This window comes from Crocodylus porosus, unplaced genomic scaffold (assembly GCF_001723895.1).
Source record: "Crocodylus porosus isolate Cpor-Errol unplaced genomic scaffold, CroPor_comp1, whole genome shotgun sequence".
In the NCBI taxonomy this organism is placed as follows: domain Eukaryota; kingdom Metazoa; phylum Chordata; order Crocodylia; family Crocodylidae; genus Crocodylus; species Crocodylus porosus.
In genome coordinates, this window is record NW_017728931.1 from 35,528,356 (window position 1) to 35,546,506 (window position 18,151).

The 18,151-nt window shown below is 43.3% G+C and overlaps 1 protein-coding gene across 4 annotated transcripts in view; it reads left to right on the forward strand.

Moving 5' to 3' along the window:
* The window catches only part of RAD52 (RAD52 homolog, DNA repair protein), a 26,732-nt gene extending 11,718 nt beyond the window's left edge, over nucleotides 1–15,014 (forward strand). The window contains exons 4-12 of one of the 4 annotated variants that reach the window (XM_019544577.1): nucleotides 580–673; nucleotides 2,821–2,888; nucleotides 3,175–3,293; nucleotides 3,397–3,472; nucleotides 11,013–11,206; nucleotides 12,137–12,276; nucleotides 12,913–12,993; nucleotides 13,609–13,854; nucleotides 14,182–15,014. In XM_019544577.1, the coding sequence (XP_019400122.1) occupies nucleotides 580–673; nucleotides 2,821–2,888; nucleotides 3,175–3,293; nucleotides 3,397–3,472; nucleotides 11,013–11,206; nucleotides 12,137–12,276; nucleotides 12,913–12,993; nucleotides 13,609–13,854; nucleotides 14,182–14,243 (1,080 nt within the window). In that variant the 3' untranslated portion in view covers nucleotides 14,244–15,014. Of the gene's footprint in view, nucleotides 1–579; nucleotides 674–2,820; nucleotides 2,889–3,174; nucleotides 3,294–3,396; nucleotides 3,473–11,012; nucleotides 11,207–12,136; nucleotides 12,994–13,608; nucleotides 13,855–14,181 lie in introns of those variants that run through there. The other 3 variants (XM_019544579.1, XM_019544578.1, XR_002102850.1) reach the window with 3 other exon arrangements.
* Nucleotides 15,015–18,151: the final 3,137 nt, after the last annotated feature.

An 18,151-nucleotide genomic window follows, 5' to 3' on the forward strand; every position in this document is an offset into this window, starting at 1 on the left:
CCATTGCTACCCCTGCATTTAAGGATTTGGTGACCTGGTCATAGAAGGCCACCAGGTTGGTCTGACAGGACCTGCCTCTAATGAACCACGTTGGTTGCCCCTAAGCCTATACTCCCCTGCTTGCCCCTCACAGATATGAACCTGGATAATTTTCTCAAAGAGCTTCTCCAGGACCAAGGCAAGACTAACAGGCCTATAATCTCCTGGGTGGTTCTTTCCTTTTTTTGAAAATGGGGACCACATGGGCCCTTTTCCAGTCCTCTGGCACCTTAGTCACTTAGTCCTTGACATTTTGGAGAGGTCCCTTAGTGTCTCAGTCTCCTTATTCTTAAATGGGAGAGTTATCCGTTACATTATTGTTCAGTACATGGAATACACAAGGCTTCACAACACACAAATGCTAGATGCCGTTTATTTTTTTCCCTTTGAGTCCATTAAATCTATCTTAGTTGTCAGTAGCAGGTTTGTTCTCTTCCCTTTTCATTCAAGGAATCAGAATCTTACCTGAAATCAGCAGAGCATCTCCATGCAGGGCAGCTGTGACTGTTACATTAATTTCTGAATTCATTCTTCTTTTAGGTTTGTTACATCGAGGGTCACAGGGTCGTCAGTCTGGCCAATGAGATGTTTGGCTTCAACGGCTGGGCTCATTCAGTTACTCAGCAGAATGTCGGTAAATATCTTCTCTTGGGGTTAGAGAATTTGCATTCCCACTGTTTCACACTGAAGGTGTGAAGTGATAGACTGTGGTTCATCCTTCCAAAATCTGACTACTTGAAACTGTGGGAGGCATACTTCTAACGTGACTCTCTCTGTAAAAGCAGCAGATGGAGTTTTCCGGTTCCTTGACAGTTGTGAAGAGCTAGCAGAATGGGGTAATGGTGGAATGTCTGTGTTTTAGCACCTGTCTTGGTATAAAGAAAACCTAAGTTTATACTTGCACACCCAGATTTGAGTAATCCTATTCCTAAATCATCCATCTGTGTGCCGATGACTAGGCCCAAAGGAGTTGCAACTGAATTTTTGCCTGGTCAACCACCAGTAGACCTCAGCAACGTGTCTGCCTACAGCTGCTCCCCCAAAAGACAGACATACCAACTTTTGCCCCCTCCACCTCTTAAGTCTTTCTAATAAGCACTTTGGTTTCACAAACATCCTGTCCTAAGAGTCTTTGGCTACTTTTATGCATCCCTGTGCTCAGGTGCAAAAGCTCAGAACATTTTGCATAGCTACGTGTTTGTGCTAGACATACTGCCTCTTCACTGCCAGGCGTCAAGTAGGAGAGGACAGTACTGATTGCCCCAAGTTCTTTCCAATCATTATAAGCTTTGTGAGTTGGTATGCTGAAGCATCCCCCATACTTTCCTCACTTTGCTCTCCTTTGGTTGAATTAGGGTGGTGTTTTGTTTCAGTTAAGTTTTCACTGCTTTCTTAATATTTAGGAAGTACTATTGCTTAGCTGTAGGGGTAATGAATCTACTGGCCATAACCCATTTATTCTGAGGCTGTGGGCAGAACTCTATTTCATATTCATGTCCAGTTATTTCTCCACACCTCTTAGTTTCTGTTGCAGTTGCCAGTAAAAAGACAAGTTTCAGTTTATGTGCACCGTGCATTGTTACCACGATGACCCTGAACAAAGCTTTCAAGTGCCTGTCCGAAGGGCCACATCCAAATTGCGTGTGGTCTGTGCCTTAGTTTCACCCTTTAGGGTAGAGAAGAGAAGCAATCTCAGATTCTTTATGCTATTAAAAAACTATTAAGATCCATTCAACACATTCTACACTGAAACTCAGCTTGGTTCAAATTGAGCAGTTTTTAACACTGACATTGTATCTTCTTAAGTCTGGTGCAAGAATTATGTTCAGGAGCTCCTAAACTAGATGTCTTAGTGTGATTGTGCCGACTCCCTCAGTAACAAGACCTGTTCAGGAAGCCCAGAGTTGTGCCCCTGTGTTTCAAAGATCTGAGAAGCATGCTGCCAGATCACCCTCAGACTAGTAGATCTTTTACACCTAAGGAGGTTAACACAATGCCAGGTTAAGTCCATCTTAGCTGGAATTGGCAAGATATAGAAATGGAGCAGAAGCCTGTAGTGTAGGTAATGCCTCAGCTCTTCTACTTTCTTTCTCTGCAGGGAACTGTAGTGTTGAAACAGACTGATACAAACATTTCTTAAACTTAATAGGTCCCGGCAAGAGACCAGGGGAAGGACAGTTATTTACCTTAACAATGGCTATGTGAACAGTAACTCAAAGATGCACTCCAAATTCTATTGTGGACCCCAAACAGAGGAAATTGGATTTTTTTTTTTTTTTTGGCCAAAGTCCATCAAGGCTGAACTTGCATCTGGTTTTCCCATGATATCCACCTGAAGACAAAGGGTAGGGTGTACCCTTCACTAATACAGAATCACATGGGGTTAAAACTCTGAAGTAGCAAGAAAGAAAAGTAGATCAAGGAATCTGTATGAAAAATAAATATTGAAGAACCATTGATCTTCTAGGGTAAATAATTATTTATTGTTCAAGTAACTGTCCAGATAGATTCTACTTTTGGAGAATATGTCTACACAGTATGTCACCACTGAAGAAGCAGCAAATACACTCTGCAATGCCAAGCCCTCAGCTCTAAAACGGGTGCCCCTGGTACTTTGTATGTTTTGCAAATGTGTTGCCCCTCACACTTTTATGAATAAGTTCCTTTTTACTAGTTTTTAATTTTTTGCTTTCCACAAAGCTGAATGTGTCAGACGTTTCACCCCATGTGCCATGCTGTTTGGATAACTGTGTTAACAGTATCTCCTTTTCAATCTTCCAGATTTTGTTGACCTGAACAATGGCAGATTCTACGTGGGGGTCTGTGCATTTGTTAAAGTTCAACTTAAGGTAAGTTGATGAATTTTTATTTGCTGCATCTATTGCTGATCTTATAGTTGCTTAGAGCCATGATTGACAGTATAGTCATAAGCATGGAACTAGATTGTAATACACTAAGTTACTGGGGGTTCCTGGAAAGCTAATCCTACTATAACATACCAATCCACTCTATTGAATCTACATGACATGTCAAGACTTATAATCAATTGTACATGAAAGCAAAAATTGGCACACAGAGACATAAGTTTGTAGGACTACAAGTGAGCCTATTCAGTATTTTTAATTCATGCCATAGGATGGGTCATACCATGAAGATGTGGGATATGGAGTGAGTGAGGGACTGAAGTCTAAGGCCTTGTCTCTAGAGAAGGCAAGAAAGGAAGCAGTGACAGATGGACTGAAGAGGGCACTCAGGTAAGTGGGTATCAGTGTGCAATGCTGTAACTTGCACACATTGGAGGCGATGTAAAAATAAGATGATAAATTCTTAGTCATGGTGTGCTGTCTTATCCCATAGGTGCTTTGGGAACGTGCTTGGGAACTGCATCCTGGACAAAGACTACCTGCAAGCAGTGAATAAACTTCCTCGTCAGGTGCGGTAGGTGGAATTTTGAAGAAAAGAAAAGCAGAATAACTGAGGTTATAAGGAGCCTCTGGTTGGTCTTTGGTCCAGTGAAGTTAGTGAAAGGAAATGAAACAATTATGCTTAAACTATCCTTGATAGCTGATTGTGTGGTTTCAGCTCTGTCTCCAGTGATGATTCCACAGCCTACCTTGGGTGCTTATTAGATAATCTGAATTGTTCTCTATATGTAGCTGCTGGATTGAGGACCAAATTTGGGAGGACAACACTCCTTTCTCTGACGAAAGTAGATGACACACCTTCTCACTATCCTAAGATGCATTGTTTGCCAGTCACCTGCTTTGGGGTTCCCAAAGCATATTCAAAGAAAAGAAAAATTGCTCACTGCATGATAACAATGATAATGTGGTCAGCATGGATCCAACAACCCACCCACAGTCTCATTTTCATAGTCCTCACCTACCATGGGCTTCAAATTGAGAGGCAACTGAAACACAATCATAGCAAATCCACCCCTTATAACTTAAGTGCATGAGAAGAAGCAGGGTGTACATGCAACCCTGATGGACACTGCTATTCAAAAGATCCTAATCTTGTAGTCAGTGTAGATACCACCCTAGGTGCACATATATTCAGCATCTCAGACCACTGTGGTTACTGTAGCGTTCACAATATTTTTCCCCTTTTCAAAGCTTTCAAAAGCTCTACTTCAGGGGTGTGAAACATATGGCCTACAGGCTGGATCCAGTTTGCAAAGTCACTCTAGCTGGCCAACAGGCTACCAGTGGGTCCCTTAAAGCTTGGGCAGTATGGTCTGCTGCAGAATTCAGGGCCTTTTGGCCCCACTGGCCACAGCCATCAGCAGTGAGTTTGGTTCACTGTCACCACCAACTCTGGACCCCTCACTGCTGCTGCTACAGTGGCCACAGCAGCTGCCCTTGTGTCCTGGGCTGGATCCAGTCTGCAAGGACCCTTGCAACCCAGATCTGGTCCAGGGTCCCAGATAAGTTTGATACCCCTGCTCTAGTTGTATCATTTGCCATATTGTGTTGCCATATATAAATGTACAGTCTACAGAGCACTGAAAATAGAGGTGCTCAGTAGAATTGGATTTAATGTCAACACAGCTTTGCAGTTGACCACACTGACTGTAGTATTAATTTTCATTATAGTAAAAACCTTCCAGATTCTTTATGCTTGGTGATACCACAGGAATTTGTAGTCTGCTGCAGAAATCTGAAGGGATTACTAGAAATTTGCATATGGAAATAGAGACCTGGGTTTTCTTTCCCTTAAAATAGGAAACAGAATAAAGCATCCATAAGAACCGTAAGGTGCCATATTGAAATTGTGAGAGTGGGCTTGGAACTGTTGATTTATATGGACTTACTCAGCACTACATTGCAACTGAAATACAGTATTGAAGCTTCCTGGGGAATTAAATGTAAAAACTGCAAATCCCCAAATTTGTGCATGTCTGGCTTGTTTTAAGATTGACTGGTTCTGATGGTCCTTTGGCTTTTGCTGATTTGGTCAGAGGCAGCTAGAGTAACAGGTCACTTTAATGGTTAAAACTAAAAACATGTCATGATGATATTAGAAGGAGAAATTGAAGCCAAAGGTGCAGACAAATCTTGGTTCCAGGCCCTTTTGTTCCAGAGGTCAAGTGCTGCCTAATGCTTCATCAGAACAGGACGTGGCTCTCTTGATGAATACCCTTTGGCATGCAGTCTTCTCTCTTCTCCAGCAGATGCTAAACAGGCCTAGCTCTCAGCCTGTCTGGTGTCTTTTGAGCACTCTCCAGTTTCTCTCTTAGACTGTAGTAATCCAGGTGGGACTGGAGAACTTGAGCTAGCCTGGGTCAGGTAGTGAAAAACAATATTTACCTTTTTAATATACAGTACCCTTGTTAATACAATCCAATATCACAGTTCTCTTCTTGTGACACTCTTACCTACTGTAACCCATAATGCTCATATTCCCACCTATCTAATAGCCTATCACGTGTGAGTGTGAGGTATCTATCACCAGGTATAGTGATGGGTGTGGGCTGGAGTGTGTCTGATGTATGGGAATCATTTACATTTTACTTCTAATTAATCTAATTTTATTTAATCTGGTTTAATGGTGAGATTTGTTTTTTGCTGAAAAGGTTTGACAATAAATTATTTCGGGGCTTTTCAGTGAAAGGAGGCTGTTTGACCTGGTTAACTGCAGTTCATTTAGCTATGGGAAATGTCCAATGCTAGTATCAGTTGCACATTGCCATCCTCTCTTAGACGTATGCCCTTTGAGAACAGTTAGAGAGGTACTGATAGAGAAGAAAAACAAGAAATACTTCTACAAGATGCTATACCTTGAAGCCTTGCTATTGTACTAACACTTGTTAGTTTGTGCTGAAGTATCCTGTACCCACACCAGAACTGTTGTTACAGTAATTTATTTGATACCATAGGTTGTAGGAAATAATCCTCCTTGGAACAGAAATAAATCCACTTTTGCACTAAGCGAGTTTTCATTAAGTTTCATGTGGACCAGTTCCTATATACTGTGCTGGTGGCAGTTCTCCAGCTAGTATTCCATGCTGAACTGTTTCACACCAGATTTGACCTCTTTCCCTGTGTGCTCTCTACTCTGAGAGCATCTGGACCAGATGTTATTTTTGTTTTAAATACTGGCAGGCACCATCAGGCCAGAGAAGACCTTGCATGGATTTAACTGGCTAGAGTATGTGCCCAATGTGGGAAAAGGCTATAATCATTGTGGACCCAAGAAGGCAATGACTGTTCACAGTAGAAAAGGGGCACTCCTTGATGCCTACCAACAGTAAGGAGTTAACCTGCCCATTGCAAGCAGCCGTTCCTCCCTGCCACATGTTTCTGCATGGACTCTTTCAAAGAGCTTGTACTTGGAGAAATGCACATCCTGTCCTACCTAAAGAAAAGTGATGGCAACACAGACATCTGCAGGCCACTGTCATAGCAAAGCAGGTTGATGGGACACTCCCAAGTGCTGAATCAAAGAATAGGAGTTCCAGTGGAGGCATCTCAAGGTATCTTAATCCATACGAAGAGCAGTAGACCTAATTTTGTTAAAGCTAAGAGTGATGTGAATAAGCACTGCAAAGAACATAGCTATCTTAAACCACCAACAGCAACCTGAATCCTAAATGTACTATTGGATTGACCAGGATTATTGGGGCAACTGCCATCTTTGTCTCAGTAGACAAGGGTAAAACCCCATGGGGACAGCAGTATGAGAACCGCTATGGAGGACTGCTATATCAACACCCTACCTGACGCTGCTGCATGGGAAGCAGTGTCAAAAAAATAACAAATTGCATCACAGTACATCTATCTAAAGACTTAAACTGCTTTTCCTAGTTATAGACTGTGCAATATAGCACTGGGCAGAGTTTGGAGCATCTGCTGTCTTCTCACCATTTAACCCTTTCCTGCCCAGCATTGTCTCTATTGTATTCAGGCTAGACATTTTGTTTTTTCTGCAGTATCTCATCCCACAAATGACAACTGCCAGTCAAAGAATCCATGTCTATACCCTCCTCCATAACTGATCTGCTTGCTCCTTGCTCTCTGCTCCAAGCCCGCCATGGATACCCATTTTACTTGACAAGGTCTCTTTGATGGAGAATCAAACCTCTTTGGAGGTTTCTCCGCAGTATGAAATCACTCAACCATTAGCTATACTTACTGCTTACTTCTTGAGCTGTTCGATTTACCTGCACCTACAGTATTTTCTTGTTACTACTACAAAACAGGGTTAAAGAGGCAAAACACAATATATATGTCATTGTTTTAGCCCAAATATAGAACATTTAGAAATAAATTAGTCCACGTTCTTCTCAGTGCACTCAGTGTTTACAGAACTTTAGAGATTCCCCTAAATGGTTCTGAGGCATTTCAAAATATATAGATACTTTTAAGGCATTATAATGCAGTTGGCGTATAAGTCACTGCAGAACCCTAAATTTTGCTCGACACTTTTTGCCAACCTGTTCCAACAATGAAGAAAGTTAAGGCAAAGATATTACCTGGCAAAACCAAATCACCAGCACAACCGAAAGAGACAGCTTTCTCCTTACGTTTTTGACCAGGTTGGAGATGGAACCATCCTTGCACTGCTTGTCTTCCACATTTACTGAATGATCTCTGGAACAAGGCACTCCCACCTCCTGGGGATCTTCCAAATAACTTCCTTCAGCGTAAGGCAGTGTGCAAAAGTGCAGAGTCCAACACCCCACACCCACTTTTAATGAGAGGTCTCCAAGCATGTGCTCTATAGCCCCCATTTCATACAAGAATGAAGAAGTTAGGCACACAGCTTCAGAAAAGTAGAGGGGTCCTATGGTATAGGAAGGTAAATTGGAAAATGCTTTCCCTTCTGGAAAAGGACACAGTAGAAAACGAAACGTTTCAATATGACGATTGGGAGAAGTAGGGAAGTATGTAAGTTCCCTTCTTCCAGGTCTTCCTAGCCCCTACAGTCACTCATAGGAGTTTAACTGCTTCTCTGAAAATCTCTCTACAAGGAAAAAAAAAGTTAATGCAACACACTAACATGAAATGTTTAATGTCTTGCAACATAGGATCAGGAAAGCAGATGTGAAGAGAAGCTTTGCTGGAGTATTCCCAAGTGATCAAAATGGAATGCATGGCCCTAGAAAGGAAGACTGTGCAAACAGCCATGATAGAGACCATTTAATTACAAATGTTAAGTACTACAATAATGTCCTGCAGAATATAGAGAACATATCACCAGGGTATTCTAAGCACTTGGAGAAGAAAGTGATCAGGAACAATTAGCATGGATTCACCAAGGGCAAGTCATGACTGACCAACCTGATTGCCTTCTATGATAAGATGACTGGCTCTGTGGATGCAGGGAAAGCAATGGACATGATATACCTCGACTTTAGTAAGGCTTTTGATACAGTCTCCCACAGCAGTCTTGCAAGCAAATTAAGGAAGTATAGGTTCAATGAATGGGCTGTAAAATGGATAGAAATCTGGCTGGATTGTCAGGCTCAACAGTAGTGATCAGTGGCTCACTTCCTAGTTGGCAGCTGGTATCAAGTGAGTGGAGTGCCACAGGGGTTGGTCCAGGGCCAGTTTTGTTTAATATCTTCAATACCTGTCTGGAAGATAGGATGGAGTGTACCCTTAGGAAGTTCGTGGATGAAACCAGGCTGAGGGGTATAGTACATATGTTGGAGGGTAGGGCTAGGGTTCAGAGTGACCTAGACAAATTAGAGGATTAGGCCAAAAGAAATCTCATGAAGTTCAGCAAGGGCAAGTACAAAGTCCTGCACTTAGGACAGACAAGCCCATGCACTAGTACAGGCTGGGGGCTGACTGGCTAAGCAGCAGCTCTGCGGAAAAGGAGCAAGAGATTGCAGTGGACAGTAAGCTGAATATGAGCCAACAGTGTGCCCTTGTTGCCAAGAAGGCGATTAGCATACTGTGCTGCATTACTAGGGGCATGGTTGCCAGCAGACTGGGGGGGAAGTAATTATTCCCCAGTATTGTATCCAGTTTTGGGCCTCCCATTACAGAAGGGATGTGGACAAGTTGGAGAGAGTCCAGCAGAGGGCAACAAGTAGGGCTGGGGCACATGACTTATGAAGAGAGGCTGAGGGAATTGGGCTTATTTAGGAAGGTTAGGTTGGATATTAGGAAGGATTCTCTCACGAGGAGGGCAGTGAAGCACTGGAACAGGTTACTCAGAGAGGTGGTAGAATCTCCTTATGGCCTGACTCAAAGCCCTGGCTGGAACAAAGCCCTGTAGTTGGAGATGGTGCTGCTTTGAGAGCATGTGGTTGGACTGGATGACCTCCTGAGGTCCCTTCCAACTCTAATTTTCTGTGATTCTGTTTCAGGTCACATTTCAGTGAATCTAATTTCAGAACCTTCCTACTGCATCCACCCCCACAAGAGACTGAAAACCTTTTATATACATTACCTTCAGGAATTCTGTGATTCCTCCTTGTAATACTTCACTCCTGTTGGTTTTAAACTTGCACTGCTCTGCTTTCATTGAAGTAGTATCGTGCATACTTGACTATTTGGACTTTATTGCAGGAGGCCTTTTCTAGCTGTCCTAATTTTGAGCGTCTTTCTACTTTCTGCGCCCAGCCATCTTTCAGGATTTGTTGGACACATAGGTGTTGTGCAGAATAAGCAGGCACCTATCATACAAGATGCAGAAAAATGAGAAACGTCCAGGCTTCTCTGAATCCACTAAAGCTCTCTTTAGCCTTCCACAGGCAGACTTCATAGACATTCTGCATTTGGTGAGCATGAAGTTAAGCTGCCACTTCAGCTTGTCCAGCCATCTAGGAAGCCCAAACCCTCTAGTCACAGCTTACCCTTTATAAATGAGCAGCTCTTAATTCCATTAACATTCACAATTTTCTGCAGTGCTAAAGTTCCCTTGCTCATTCTCAGAAGCAGTCTCCTTTCCAGACCATACTTGGTGTCCACTGTAGCAATTTAGCAGGCCTTTCAGCATCATAACACACTTCTTCCAGTCCATAGTCTTTGACCTTATGTGGAGAGGGGACAAAGAACAGTTAAGTGAATTCTGTTTGTTCAAACCAGTTACCTCCTGTGCACTGGCAGGCTTTGGCCTAGCATAGCAGAACTCCTAGGATTGCAGATCTCTTTGATAGCATCCCTGCCAGTTGACCAGTACCATTGGTATTAGTTAGTGATACATTGCAGTTGGGAGGCATGGCAAACCTCCAGATAGTGTTGCAAAGCATGTTACTAAGGACACACCTGTTATTTTGCTACAGCTGCTCTTCTCAGGTTTCTAGGAAAGCTGCCTGTGTCATCCTAAAGTTCTGCTACCAGAGCTGTTACCCTGGTTTTGTCCCGTTACCTTCGTAGGCCAGTCAGTGCTGTTCAGCTGAGCCTGTAAGCAGCATGCCACATAATAAAGGTGCTCCAGGCACATGGCTATCAGTGTAATTGCTCAGCTAAATCCATCTGTTCTTCCTCCTCTATTTACCTTATTGCCATGGCATCAACAGGTCTTATATAACCACAGACCCAAGTCCATCAGCCTGCAAAGCTCAAAATGAGGTGCCTTAGCCTGTTCATATTAAGGCTTCTCATGATTACACCATTTCCCGCTAGCTCCTTCATGCAGTCTGACATCAGTTTGAATATTTCACCAACAAAATTAATGAAAGTCAAGAGGAATCATAGAACTTTGTTAGGTCTAGAATTCTTGTGGCTTTAGTATACATCCCAGAAGGCATATGCAAAAAAAATTAAAAGTAAAAGCATAGAGCATAACCAATGTAGAACAGTACACTATGGTTTATGTACCATAGCTGAGCTGCTTATTCAGACTCGCACAGTTGCTGGATGCATCTCAGCTAGTTACAGATAAACGGCTGCATTCAGAGCAGAACAATTAAATTGCTGTAACTGCGCCAGGTAGACAAGGCTTATGGGTGCTTACCCAAGTTGATAAGGGAAGGAAAATTTCTGAATGGATTTTTTTCCTCCCAATTCTTTTACTAGATTTTCCCTGTGTTGGATGTGGCCAAAGCTAAAAGGCAAGACTTTGAGCCCTCAATAGAGAAGGCAAGATACAACAGCTGTTTGCAGAAGCAGAGTGCAGGGCAGCAGCAGTGTGAGATGGCGCTCTCTTGCAAATCTGATCAGGCAGAAGCTTCCTTGAACAGAATGGAACAGGACCATCCACACAGCACCAGGTGGGACTGTTACCCCAAGAGGTCTGGTACTTCATTTATGCTGTGCTAAAAATAAGTGCTCATACCACATTCAGGTGTTCCTTTGTGCTGGATTGAAATATACACACTTTGTTCCCTCCTGCCCTCCCCCATCAAGCCCCAGTACACACTCACCCTGTACTTCTAAGATTTAAAAGAAATTCAGTCCAGCCCTTTGTAAACCTCACCTTCTGTCATTTGATGGCTACAAGGTGGATCTTTCCACAGGCAGTATTCTGTATCTTGTCTCCTTAACGCAGGCAGTATTTCACTCTGTATATTTCAGCCATGATTGTTACACCACATTTCCCTCCAGAGTCATCATTGTGTTTTCATAGGACACAATTGGTCCTAAGGGAGTCTCTAGAGCCTACTGTGGTACCCATTTGTGGCAGAATCAAGGAGTCTTTGCAGTGCTTCAGTGGGTGGGAGCAGAATCATGAGGCTCCCAGACTCTTACTTGTACAAAAGTAAAGTACTTGGGTCTATTTTTGTCTGCACTTCCTGTGCCTGCAATAGTTTGAGGCCTGGCCTACCCTTTGATGTGGTCAGCAGGCAGCATTCAAACCAGCCTCTGCTCCTGGAGTGTGGGACATGGGGTAAGAATGAGGTTTGTGTTCATGATTCAGGGTCAGAGGATTTGGTTTCTACCCACAGACCTCCTGCAGGAACAAGTTTTAGCCTCCCCAATAACTTTTTCTTATTTATGAAACAGTAACATCACAATCACAAAATCTTTGAGGTTAGCAACGAGGCAGTGCTTCTAAAGCATCTGAAGACTTCTGTGCAGAAGGCACCATAGCAAAACTAACTAATCTACTTTCCCTGCTTTCATTGATGTTTACATCCCTACTGTACATAATTTAAACCTGCTGAAGTCACATTGTTAACGGTGCATTTATTGTGTGGGAGCAGAAACACAGACTCTTTAGCCACCGAGTGTGATGCTACTTACCAGCGGAAGTTGCGGCAGAAGCAGCTACAGCAGCAGTTCCGGGAGCAGATGGAGAAAAAACTTCAGATCCCAATAGCTGCTCCAGTGTGCAAACAGGGTATGATGCATAGTGAGACTTGGCAGCTCCAACACCATCCACTTAGGGGAGGTAGTTGTGCAGGACCCTTTCTTGGCTTCCTAACTCTGCCACTATTTTACTTACTGAAGAGAGAGAGAGAGAGAGAGAGAGAGAGAGAGATCAAAAGAAGAAGAGACTAGATATTAGTTGCCTGTTGAACAAGCATAGGTTCTTTCTGAAGTGGCAGAGAGGCCCACACCCAACATGGCCAAACTGCAGTGCTCTGATCAGCCTAGAGCATTCTATAACACAGCCATTGGCTGTCACTACCATTAACACAGGCACATCCCCATCTGTTGGCAAAAGTTGCCACTGTCTCGCGATAGGGAAAATTTGGGTATTTGTACCGTCAGGCAGCATGGCTGAAAGCAGCATCCCTCAATTCCTGGTGCAGGAAACCTCAGGGTAGTCCACTTGTCCTTATCCTACTTCTCCTTTCCCCCACTCCCCATTTCTAATAAGAGGCTGGGATTGGCAGTCAGGTGGCTAGTCCCTTCCTACTTGTCTTGAACACATTCACTTTCTTCTCCTAAAACAGGAAGGGAGTGGGAGGTGGAGGTACCCATGAGCATTTCTTTGCATGAATCTCTCCCCTTTGTTACCCATGCTACTCAGTGCCACCAGCTCCTCCTGTGAAGCACAGCACTCCAATAACAGCACAACAGGAACCAAGTGCAGAAGAGGAGTTCTTTGCAGGTCAGCAAAACATGGCAGCTGAGCTGTGGCAAACAGCATTGACTCTGGTGGGCAGGCAAGCCATATCAGGGTGTTGGGAGAAGAGGACAAGGGCATGGGCTTGGCTGTGGCAAGCTGCAGAATCGTATGCTCTTAATAGTCATAGTCTGGAGAAAAACCAAGATGGAGGGTGTGGGAATGAGTTGCCCCCACACTGACTGGGACAGGTACCACTCTGACCCTTCCTGCTCAGAGGACCTTATTCTTCCAGCAGTTATCCACACAGGTGCTAGAAGTGGCAGGAATAATCAGCTTTCTGGTTAGCAACACCTTTGGGAGCCACCCCCTCATCTTGGGTGTTCCAGTATTTCCCTCCCCACCCCTTACCAAGAGCTTGAGGAGTGATGCAGGCTTAACCATCCCTTTTTACTGCCACTGTTAGTCTCACACAGAGCAACAGATTAATTTTCAGATGTTGGTCACTTAGTTTCTATTGCTGTAAAAACTGCCAAGGTTTTGTTTTGGCTTCTCCATTTGCCATTGTCTGGGAAGGGGTTGTACTGGTGTTAGATTTCTATCCCTGTGATGTCACAGCTTTCTTCCCTCATTGTGGCATATCTATTTGAATTGTTCCAGATGACCCTGAACTTTGGGACATTCCTCTAGAGGCCACCAGTCTCAGTGATGCTGCCAGCCACAAAATGGCAGATACGCTAGCCCAGCCACAGGCTCCTGCAACCCCTCTTGGCCAGCATCATATGACTACTCGGAGCAAGACTCCTCAGAAGATGAGCAATCACAAACCGTGTCCAAGGCCTACACCCTGGCAAGTGTCTGCTGAGCAGAGGACTTTTAGCCATTGTGCCAACCAGCATGCAGCAGGTAGGTGGAGCTGTGTAATATCTGCAAAGGTCAATAATGCAGCTCTTGATTAGAGAAGTGCAATTCTTGGAAGGTGACCAGAAAAGCATCCTGTTCAAACAAGGCTTCTAACCAGCTTGTCTCAGACATACCTATTGTTGTTCTCACCCAAGCTGCTTTAAGTTAAGTTTTTACAGCCAATGCAAGAACTTCTTCTACATTTGCCAAAGAAGGAACCTTGCTATCCTGCCATTCCTTCTCCTGCTTAACCTGAAATAGGTCATTTTAGCAGTGGAGAAAAGCACAAGAATTATTGGTCCAATTCTAACCAGCTGTCTTCCTGTTTAGCAGACTGCAGCCCCTACAGAAGGAGCCAAGGTATGAAGAAAAGGAAACTGGAACCCACCTAAGGAATGACAGCAGCTCCCAACTTCTTGCCTCTGAATCCGTCATTTTTTCCAGACAATCTGTTCAGTGGTATGAGGAAGGTAATCAAGCAGACCAGGCCCTTCCTTTGGTGCTGCATAAACTTAACTATGAATGCAGGACAGGAAGCTGTCCCACAGTCATGGGCTTGACACCCCCTTTTGTGTGGTCAAAAATGTTTCAAATGCATGTCTCCCCAGTTCCAGATTCAGATGCTGTGGAAGGGCTCTTCACGTCATGACTTGTATCAGGTCATAAAAGCTGTAATTTTAAATTCCTTTGTGCCATTCTAAGAAACTGGTTCCTAGGATGAAATGCGTGAAGGGTGAGGGTGGGGTCATTCCTCTGCAGTTTCATGTTGTAGAGAAGGCAAATAGTGTTTAGTGAAGTGAAATTGGGGAAGGAATCATTTGACCCCACCCTGCATTAAAAATTCTGCTTGGCCAGGTCCATTATACAGGGAATGTGATTGACCTGTTCTGTTCCTTTACTAATTTGTTTTTATATGAACTTTTATCCCCTTTTTATTATGGCAAACAGGAATAAATGTTGTAGCTGCTCAAGTGGGTCAACAACACATTTATCTTGAATACATGGCAGGTCCTCTGGACAAAGGAAGATTTCTACCACACTGACTTCTCATGGTTTAATGCTACTCAGCCTGACAACCCAACTCCCTCTTCCTGAAGCACAAAGCAGATTAGTGCTATAAACCTAGTGACAAGTCTGAAATTAAACAGAAGCCCAAACAACAAGTATTTTGTTGTCTACTCCCAGGTTGTAGCTTAAGGGAGGAGAATGATCCATCACACCATTGCCTGCAACACCAGGGGAGATGCAAGAGGTTTACACACTTTTAGTTAAACATGTGGGATGAAGCATAAATCAGGAGAAATGGGGTAAGTGTTAGAAGCAAAGAATAGGAGTTACTGAACATATCTACACGTTCATTAATGCACTGTAATTGTGGTGCATTGTTTAGTACCTGTAATAACAGGTACTAACTTAAATGTACCATAATTAGCACTACTGCATATTAGTGTAGACAAACATTGTGTGAGGCTTAATGCACACTGGACTAAATCTGTGCATTAGCACCGTTTTTGCCAGCTGCACTAACGTGTAGAAGAATTAGTCGGTGCACATTAAGCATCTCAAATAGATGTGCCCACTCCAGTCCTAACTTTAAATCGCCTGCCAGAGTGGCAAGTGCTCTGCTTAAAGCAGGAACTTGCCCAAATAGCAGTGTTAGTATAGTACAAGACTAGTCTTAATGACAGTGAATCATAAGACACATATGTCCTGTCTCATAGCTAAACAGTAAGTTGGATACACAACACTAAAATTGAAAGCAAGCTTTACCATACTCTTTCCCTGTTAGCAGAATCACGTTTCTCCAGTAACAAAAAAAACTGATCCCCCACCCCTCAAAAGGTCTTTCCCCCCCACCTCCAAGTGTACATACACATACTACAGTCTCCAGCAGCAAAATGTAGAACTGAATATACCCAAGTGGCCGCAATACCCCATTGGCTGTATGAAGCTGCCTCCTTGCCAGCACATCTGTGTATAAAATTGCCAGTAGCCTTTATTGCCTTACTCATAAAACAGGATAGGTGAAGCTGACCACTTGTGCTCACTCCTGTTTAAGGTGTCAATGTATAGCCTGCCTTTGTCGCTTCCCAGCCCATCCCTGGGAAGAGAATGCTTATGACACTGGTCAAGAAAAAAATCTCATTACTTACTACAGTCAGTGCTCATGCATCCCACATTAAGCCAAGGCAAAGGCTGTTAAGAGCATGTTTGGATCACACAAAGAAAATGGAAGATTGAGCCACAAGGTTAACTTTTGGAAAAAAAGCTGTAGTCATAGGAACCCAAGTGCATGCACAACCATTGGTTCAAGACTGGAGAGATGCCCCACCTTGGTACATCATAAAGCCCACCTCCAAAGCTTGCATCCTCTTTGGAGGGCTTTTAAGAACCCTAAATAAGGGAGGGAGTCCTACAGGATCCCAGCCTACAGCAGCATGAACAAAAGCTTTCTTAAAGAAAGGAGATCTAATAAATTGTTACTATTTAAAAACCCTGCACCTCACTTGCCATCCTCCAGAAGACACTAGGGGCCCATGTGACCTACTGCTACCAAGAATTGCCAAAATGGCCATTTACCACACTGCCTCAAGGACATGTAAATCCCACTGAGGCAGAGAATGGCTTGAGCAGACACGGAGATTCCTTGCAATTCCAAAGATGCCTCTTACCCCATTCCTAGTAAAGACATTACTCCTCTCAGACAGCTCTTTGCTAGTTCCAACTACAGCTGCTTGAAGGACCCTGACCAGCCAAGCAAGCTTGATGCTTTATGTTTATTAACAATAGCAAGAATTATTTGGGAAGGAGTTCATCTAGGCTCTGTTTCACCAGGGTTTCCACTCCACAGTGTTGTAGGCACACATCCCTCTAGCTTAGTTTCCAAGCAAGAGGTTTGGGATACAGAAAGAAAAGCAGAACCAACCAAAGACTGACTTCTGCCAACCCCTCTTCATCAGGAACAGATTCCTCTCTGACAGTTGCTAAGAGGCAGCACAAAGTCTCCAAAAATTAGCTAGGATCCAGAGATTACAGTAGACAAGGGAGTTTGCCAATCCCCTGGGGTTAATGCCAACTATTTAGACCTTGTCCAACCATCTGTCTCTGGAGCAGGAAAACTATACTGAAGCCAACCTACACCACACCAGAAATGTGTTGTTGCCTGACTTACTTGTTAGCCAAGTCTCTTTAGACTTACTGATGCAGAAAGTCATTGACCCAGCGTCTATGAACTGTCTTTTACTGTTGCTTATTTTCAGAGTAGTTTGTTGAAAGGTCAAACTTATTTCTGACCACTGCTTTTGACAAGTTTGGGGTCTCATTAAAGTAGGTACTTTCCTGAGGAAAGTAGCCAGGAGCTGGGTAACAAAAGCCCACCTGCAGATAGTTATCCAGAGAAAGGAGACAGAAGAGGTAGGAACCAGCTGAAAATGAAAACCCACAGTTCAACAAAAGCAGGTTTGTTTTATTTGAATGATTTCATTAAATATTCTACAAAGGTAACAAATTGCAGCACAAAGCGCAATCATACAAGAAGCGCAATGCCTGGATTTAGTGCAAAACATACAACTAACTACGGCCAGGGAAGCCCAGAGTTTGAATTCAGTTTATTTTTCTTTTTTGCCTTTTTACAGTGTACATTGTTAAATAATGTAAAGAAAACATTTGTAAATTCAGAAACAGATTTTATGTGGAAAAAAGATACTCAAAGTGTAATATTAAACGCAAAATAATTTAACAGTTCAGTAGCATTAGTTTATTCCTCTAGACTTCAGTTATTTCATCCACAGGAGGGAAATCAATGGTAAATAAACCAGCTCTTGCATAACATTAAGAGAAAAACCAACCTCAGACTTATTAAATCAATTAAATAACCATGTGCTGCTTTCAGTTGATCAGTTCTTCTGCCATGAAGTGTTGCCCTTCTCCCACTACTGCTTCAGGCCTGTGACTGCTCTGTTATACAGAGACATGCTTTTCCACTCCCATATTTGGTGTATCCAGGAACCTCCTCTCCTCAGTCATTTAGAGTAGAAAGCAGAGGCTTTCTGATTAGCTTGACCAGCAGGGACCCCTTTTCTCCTTCTCTTCCCATCACACATACAACTGTAAGCCCTCTTTCTCCTGTAGTTTTATGGAGCCTGCATGTTAGTTAAAAGGACTTACAAGGAGGAAGAAGCCACTCACAAACATCTGAGGAACTGTTGGAACCCAGTCATCTGGCCACTATCTTTCATCCACCAGAACTTCTTCAGTTTGCCTACACCTTTGCTGACAAACAAAGATGATGTAAACATCA